Source organism: Salvia splendens, chromosome 6, assembly GCF_004379255.2.
Source record: "Salvia splendens isolate huo1 chromosome 6, SspV2, whole genome shotgun sequence".
Lineage (NCBI taxonomy): Eukaryota > Viridiplantae > Streptophyta > Magnoliopsida > Lamiales > Lamiaceae > Salvia > Salvia splendens.
Window position 1 is genome coordinate 32,746,289 of NC_056037.1, and position 8,119 is coordinate 32,754,407.

An 8,119-nucleotide genomic window follows, 5' to 3' on the forward strand; every position below is an offset into this window, starting at 1 on the left:
CATTAACTCACTTCACTCACATTTTATTATAAAACTAATATACAAAAGTGGGTCACATATAACACTAATTTTTCCAATCCACAATTATTTGTATGTCTTAAAATCCGTGCCCATAATAAGGGAGTGACTCCTATTATGGGACAAAGGAAGAATATATTAGAATATTAAAATTTAGCATTATTACTATTGCTAGTTAGAAAAATGTATGATTGGGCCTAAAACACAAACAAATGGATTTTCATAAGATAGGCCTAAGTGGACTGATGCAGACCCGGAAATAAATCGAATGGAATCCGACCCGGGATATATGATAGGCTCTTAAACCCTACTTCGTCCCCGCTTCATTTTCTTTCTGATGCTTCTCTTCAGTCGTCGCACATTTTTCCTAAAATTTCCCTAAATCTGGAGGATTCTGTGAAGATGCTAAAAGTTCACCGAATCAATTCGGTGGAGTGGACCCCGTCGCCGGTTGTAGCTCTAGCTACCAGCGCTGATAGCTCACAGGTCGCCGCCGCTCGTGCCGACGGCTCGCTCGAGATTTGGCTTGTCTCTCCGGGTTCCGTCGGCTGGCACTGTCAGCTCGTATGCCACACCATACCCCTATGATTTTTCTTGTTTCTGTTTTGATCAATCATATTTTTATGAAAATTTTGTTTTTTGGGTATGGTGTAGACAATACACGGGGACCCTAATTCTAGAGTGTCTTCGCTGGTTTGGTGTCAGTCCGGGCCGAGGGGTGGACCGTTGGGCCGATTGCTGTCTTCCAGCATTGACGGGTCCATTTCCGAGTGGGATTTGTTCGATTTGAGACAAATGGTTTGTGCCGCACCTAAAATTATGCTATTCTTCTTCATTTGATTTATCCTCTCAAATAAGGAAATACATGTATCAGCTGCCTTGTTTAGGAGCTTAGTTTTACAAATTGGGAGAATTAGATGCATGTATAACATGAAAAAGTGCTAATGTTTGCTATTAGGATGCATTTACTACCATTTTTATCGAACAATTGCACGATACTATAAAGTAGCATGATTGTTCCTATAGAGAGCTAATGGCTAGGATTTTGGATTCTGCTAACAACTCCAAATAGCTTAGTTTATTCTATCCCGGATTCCTAGTGCATACTTTAGTAGTATGTATTAATGTCTATTATAATCTGTTAGACCTCAGATATAGGCCTAATAGCATGTCTGTTAAGGTTTTCATTTTTTGAGCCAAAGTACTAGCTTTAGAAGTTTTGGTGAAGTTATTGATGGTTACTCGCTGTACTGCTGCAGACAGTTCTAGATTCTATTGGTTTCTCGATTTGGCAAATTGCTGCAGAGCCATGCAATCATTTGTGTCCGAATGAGAGACAGGAAGCAAAAACTTATCAGAATGGTCAGACTAGCACTTCAATTACCGGTGACATTGATGATGAGGAGAATAGTGAAAGTGAAGATGAAGATGATAATAAACGTGCCGAGCTGGTTCATGAGCAAATTGACACTGAAAGTACCCGGCTAGCAATTGCCTGTGACGATGGTTGTGTCCGGATCTATCGTGTTTCTGATGCGGAAGAACTTATTTATAATAGAACGTTGCCTAGGGTCAGTGGTGAGACATCAAGCCCTTGCTTAATTGAGAATTTTTTGGTCAAACTTGTTTGGAACTGTATAAAATGCTTATGATTATTACTTATCATTTGTTTCTCTTTTTTTAGGGCGCACACTTAGTGTAACCTGGAGTTCAGATGGAAGTAGGATTTATTCAGGGAGTAGCGACGGGTATGCTAGTTTTCTATTTGTGAATGTTGAGTGAATCTTTAATATTTTTTTTTGTTTTTGAGTTTCTGTTAACTTATACGTTTTAATTTAATATTATTTCAGGTTCATAAGGTGTTGGGATGCTAAGTTGTCTCAGGAGATATACAGAATAACTGTTGGTCATGGATATCTGGGTGGTGATAATGATCTTTGCATATGGTCATTAATTGCATTAAGGTAAGAATAAGTCAAATTGCTCATTTTGTATTTCTGCATGTGCGGCTGTGTTTTTGAATGTTGGAATGATATTGTTTACTAATAGACTGTCCACTTCGATCTGCATTTTAATGTATCAGGTGTGGGACAATAGCCAGTGGGGATAGTACTGGTTGTGTGAAGTTCTGGGATGGTCAGTTTGGAACACTTTTGCAGGCACATTCAAATCACAAAGGTGATGTAAATGCTTTAGCTGCAGCTCCCAGCCATAACAGAGTATTTTCTGCTGGTTCAGATGGTCAGGTAAATTCATATGCTTTTTCGTAAAATACTAGTTCTTATCTATGTTCTGTGATTATGACAATATTCTACTCTTTTATCATGCTTTAACTCATAGTTTTTGCCTTGAAAATGATTATTGAACATTTAGTCTTCTGATCTTGTTTTGCTCAGACTTGATTGTCCCTTAGTGCAAATGTTTGCAAATGATCTTTTTGATACTGTAATTTGGTTAAACTATAACCTATGATAATTGCCACTTTGTAGATCATACTTTATAAACTTTCTACTGAGGCTGTTGATTCTGGAGATGAAAAATTTGTCCCAGCTGTCAAGAAATGGGTCTATGTTGGCTATGTGAGATCTCATACTCATGATGTAAGGGCATTGACCTTAGCTGTACCTATCATCCATGAAGGTAGATTGATTTGCATACTTCTATATTTTCTGAAGTTTTTAATAGAACTGTATCAGTTTCTACCACATTCTCTCATCTTCCAGTAGTCTTACTGATACCTAATGTATATATTTTCCCATTGGCAGATCTTCCTTCTGATGAAAAAGTTAAGAGGTTGCGAGGTCCGGACAAGCCCCTTGATTTCAGTTACCATAAATGGGCTCATTTGGGTGTGCCAATGCTCATCTCGGCAGGCGACGACACTAAACTTTTTGCATATTCTGTAAAGGAATTTACTAAGTTTTCTCCTCATGACATATGCCCTGCACCACAGAGAATGCCAATGCAACTTGTTATTAAAACACTTTTCAATCAGACACCTTTACTTTTGGTTCAGTCTGCAAATTTCTTAGACATCTTTTGTGTGCGACTGCAAAATGGTGGTGTAACTGATATTAGTCCTAGCTCATCTGGTGGGTCTGCACGTACTGATTTAGTGGCCAGAATTAAATGCAAGGTTTCTCGGAAGATCATCTGCAGTACAATATCTTCATCAGGAGAACTAGTTGCCTACTCAGATCACATAAAACCTAATTTATTTTATTTGAAAAGAATCAAATCAGGCACAGGCTGGTCTGTAGATAAAAGGAAGCTCCCTCAGGGATTGCCATTTGCCCATTTCATGGTTTTCAGCTCCGACTCTTCAAAATTAATACTAGCTGGGCAGGACAGAAGGATATATGTATGTATTTTGTTTTCCTTTTTCTTGTGTATGGATATCTATTTGCTGCTTCTATTATTTGTCGTAGGTTAGGGCGGCTCTATGAGAGATCATATGAAAAATATCTTTTTCCTGTGGGGATAGATAATCCTAATAAAAAGCTTAATATTTTACCAAACGACATATTCCCCATTTCCACTTTACTGAAAAACATCTTCTGATTAGGTATTCATAATGAACTGTAGCTGTGAACAAAATGTTGGAATTCTGCACTTTCTTGTGCAGTTTATACCTTCACAAGGTTTATTCACCTTGTGCTTGGTGTTGGTTATCACTAGTTTCTCTGTTGTTTTATTAGTAACAACATTATCAATAGTAATTACATTTCTTATTAGTTGTTTATGTTGAAAGTCTTTTCATGGGTCATTACTTATTAGGGCTCCTGTCTTGTTACTCAAGTAAATGAGATGTTATCTGGCAAGTGAAAAGTGAATTATAAATCAGGGCTCCTAGACTCTACATGAAGCTCCCAATTGTTGATGAATTGTTTTGTTATTATTTCTCTGAAAACATATGATCATGTTGTAGGTCGTAGATGTTGGAAGCGAGGATCTCCTCCATGCTTTTACTCCTTGCCGGAAAGAGAATGTAGATGGTCTATCGCCTAGCGAACCTCCCATTACAAAAATGTTCACAAGCAATGATGGCCAGTGGTTAGCTGCTGTCAACTGCTATGGAGACGTCTATATTTTCAATCTTGAGACACTGAGGTATGGTTGATGCCATTTTTTCTTTTATCTGAATTATTGGATGTGCATTAAGTTCTCTCTATTAACTGCACGTCTTTGTAGCTACTAATGGTTGTATAAAAGATCTTCTGACCTTAGTTTAATAGGTTTTTATGTATATTAACTTGCTGTATTATTCTTCTATATTCATACTGATGCACAGCTATTACTCTTGTGGCAATGGCTACTGGCCCTAAGGTTAACACATAAATGTAGTTTAAATCTGTGTTGTTCAGGTACCTAGCTTATTTGGTAGAGGCACATAAAAAACTACTATGATACTATTTCATTTGGAAAAAAGGTTAAATACTCCAAATTTACTGCAGGTTTAGACTAGTGTCCGATGGGATTTCAGTTATACATTCATCCCCAATGTTTCCCTCATGACAAGTATTAGCTAAACTGCTAAAGTACAATGATAATTTCACAATGGGTTTATTTTTACCTTAACAGGAGCACTTCTCAAGGAAAATATGAGGGTGTCTTTCACCCTTTCCACTATTTTATTTAATACTGATTCTGGGAAGCATGTAATAAGAAGAATATGAATCTGACTCACTTATTTTTTTCTCGGAAGTAGTCTTTTTGGAAGTTTGCATTTTAATTCTAATATATTATTTTGAATACAGGCAACACTGGTTCATATCAAGACTGGATGGAACTGCAGTTACTGCTGGTGGCTTTACTCCTAAAAATAGCAACATTCTTATAATCTCCACCTCTTCAAATCAGGTTTACGCATTAGATGTGGAGGCTAAACAATTGGGGGAGTGGTCCATGCGTCACACATTTTCTCTGCCAAGTAGATACCAAGAATTTCCTGGAGAAGTTATTGGTCTTTCGTTCCACCCATCCTCAACTTCATCTTCTGTCATTGTCTATAGTCCCAGGTATGATCATTTTCCCTTATACTAAATGTAATCCCATAGTACATTTCATTACAATTGTGAAGATTTTGTGGAACTCAAGTTACCATAACACAGATGCAGGCCGGATCAGATAGCTTAGTGACTTAGGGCTGACTTTATCAACAGGGTAATGTAAGTAGAGGCTAGAATCCTACACGGACTTGTTGCCGGGGCCAGATTATTCTCTAATGTTCCAACGACTATATAGGGGTACCAAGCTCAGTTCCTTCCATAACCCAGACACGGTAGGGAGCTGAGTTCATTTTTGTTTTTTAGAGCTGTGAGCTAGCTAGATAACTTACACTTGCACAATTAGCTTTTTTTAGTGAGGGATATAGTTATTATACGGAGCTTTGCCTCTAGTTTTTCTTGTACTCCGTATTACTCTTTTGGTTGTGTATTAGACAAATTATAATGTTGAGTAGTTAAAACTTCTTTTGGGTTGTAAGAGGGGATTCTGGGCTAGAGCTGATACAAGATGGTATAAATATCAAGCTGATACTTGACTGAAAAATTCAATCTTTAGATTTGATAAATCATTATGATTATTCATCTGTATCCAAGACCTCAAGGAATACCAAAACTGTCTTTATTTTCTGCTTTCTGCATTTCCGTTTCTTGAGTTGACCACTTCTGGTGTTACAGGGCGATGTGCCTGATCGATTTTGGGATGCCTGTCGACAGGGATGATGACACAGACTTGACAAATGGTCTGGTTTCAACAACAAGAAAGGCACATAGCAATGGAGTGAGCAAGCGGAAACGACAGGGTTCAGAAAATAAACATGGCGGTAGAAAGAACTTTGAGTTTTGTGCATTCAGAGATCCTGTTTTATTTGTTGAGCATCTATCGAAAAACTCTCTCTTGGTCATAGACAAGCCATGGACGCAAGTTGTTGGCACATTCGATGCCCAGCCTGTCCACAGACATATTTTTGGAACATAACACTGTTACGGGGTGGGCTTCTTTCAGCGGGAAGGCGGCTAATGTTGCCTTCATCATTTTTGATCTTGCTTCTCTTTTGGTGTGGGATTTGGGTGGGTTGGGGGGAGGCTTGGCCGTGTTGTGCAATGTATGAGTTGTAGCTCTGTTAACAAATTAGTTATTCAATGCTTAATACTATATCTGATCTACAAATTCTTCAGTTTTTCATTATTTTCCGCTGTCTTGATTGAGGAGATTATTGGCTGCGGATTTTTGTTGTATATTCGATTTCTGTAAAATGCAATTTTAGTTTGGATTCGTCAAAATAAATAATTCTGAGTCAACCTTAGTTTTGACCTTCTAAAATTTCTCTATAGAAAAATATTCGTCAGTGTTAAGATTAATACTATGTCTTATGATTGTTTGTGGTTTGGCTGCTGTTTAATTGATTTGATATGTGGTGAGAGTAAAACATGTTTTGTTATAGTACAACTTATACTTGACACTAGATTTGTCGCATGAGTTGATTGTTGTTGGATAATATGGTTAGGTTAATGTCATTGATTTGATTAATTGTGATTGATAATAAAACATGATTTGCAGTTTTAGATCCTAGGATTTATTTGATCTAAATTAGAAGTTCGGTTGGGTTCGGTTCTACCTAAAGACAAAAATTAAAGAAAAAGCTATGTCGATTTCAAATTTTACTTCTTTTCGAATTTGAAGTTTTAACAAAATTGACCAAAAAAATTAAACATTAGCGGTTTCTATCCTATTTATTAAAGAAAAAGCTATGAGGTCATTCACAAATCACAACTCAACTCCAAATTTATAGTCACAAATCACAATGCCACTTTCTACTATTTAATCAACATTACCAATTTCAATCACAATAGTTACTACTAACAAGGAGTAACAACATAGTCACAATTATACTCTTTCTTAGTATTTCATCATTTTATAAATTTTAATTTTATATATTTATAAACTGGAAATAAAAAAAATTCTCGTATAAATTTATAAAATGCTGAACTACTTAACGTGAAGAAATCGAATCAGGGAATCTTGAGTTGATAAAATAAATTTTAAATTAAACTGAATTAGACCTTTTCATATGGCCTGGGGGCTGTATGTATCGGAGTAAGAAAATCAAAGCATACAATAATTGACGTAGTAGATGAAATAAAAAGGTAGTAAGATTCCATTTCAAAGCCAAAACAATGCATTACTACTATAATTATCATTATTTTTATAAACTACTTTATCTTCCTCTTCTTATCCATTCACTTGGACTTTTTTTTCTTTCGTACCATTGGGATTGATAATAGTAATTTATTTAGATAGAAAATTGAAAAGCCAATTAATTTATGGGCAGAGCCGCATAATCCAAACTTAAAGTACATAAATTATTGGATTCAAAAATTATTATGAATCGAACATGTCAATTCACACAGCTGGATTTTGATGCTATGTTCTCTCATTTCTTTTGTTTCGATGGTAGGTATATTGGTGTTTGGTTTGATGAATTAAAGTAAAATTGACTATTAAGATCGAGTGTTGTGAAGTTGAAGAAATATCGTTCAATACTCATTTTCATATTTGTATTACGAAGGATTAATCTTAATTTTTGAGCAATATCAATCTTTCTCGTGATAAAAAGTTAATATTAGGTCAATTCAATTGCAGATAATTTTAGAATAAAATTCGTTATGAATAATCTCAATTTTTTTAATTTTCCGGGACCTGAGTACACGTGGTGCTTATCCTATTTGATTATTTTAGTTAGCTGCTCGATGCTTTACTTTTATATTTAATTTTTTTTTATCATAATACTTTTTGTATTAATTTTTTTAGTTTGTCTGCATGCAATTAAAGTGCACGCGTGTGCAATAGTTTTTATTTAATAGTTGATGAAAATAAAGAACTAGGGAAAGAATAATTGGGCCCAAATTTCTGGTTTTTATATATAATGTGGACAAATACTTCAATCAAGAAAAAGGGACAAACATTTGACTTAGCAACAAAACAATTGATAAAGAAAACCTACTATTGGACTTCCACCCAAAAGCATACTAATTTAGTTGATTACAGCCGAGACTAATTACTTCCCAAACATCCATGCACATGCCCCTAATATAAT

At 35.7% G+C, this 8,119-nt stretch overlaps 1 protein-coding gene across 6 annotated transcripts; it reads left to right on the forward strand.

The window, feature by feature from the left end:
• The first annotated feature begins 336 nt into the window (after nucleotides 1–336).
• Nucleotides 337–6,312, forward strand: LOC121809874 (WD repeat-containing protein PCN-like). 6 transcript variants are annotated; one of them, XR_006052318.1, is made up of 12 exons: nucleotides 337–582; nucleotides 673–816; nucleotides 1,278–1,596; nucleotides 1,703–1,766; nucleotides 1,869–1,982; nucleotides 2,102–2,264; nucleotides 2,508–2,658; nucleotides 2,784–3,379; nucleotides 3,947–4,128; nucleotides 4,776–5,036; nucleotides 5,130–5,299; nucleotides 5,739–5,861. XR_006052318.1 is itself a non-coding variant. In XM_042210706.1 (11 exons), exons 1-11 carry the CDS (start codon nucleotides 421–423, stop codon nucleotides 5,998–6,000), a joined length of 2,457 nt encoding a protein of 818 aa, XP_042066640.1. In that variant the 5' UTR covers nucleotides 337–420; the 3' UTR covers nucleotides 6,001–6,312. The 6 variants fall into 6 exon arrangements, 2 of the variants coding, with proteins under 2 accessions (XP_042066640.1, XP_042066641.1); XR_006052320.1 differs by having other exon boundaries at nucleotides 5,181–5,299; XR_006052317.1 differs by having other exon boundaries at nucleotides 5,700–5,833.
• The last annotated feature ends 1,807 nt before the right edge of the window (nucleotides 6,313–8,119 follow it).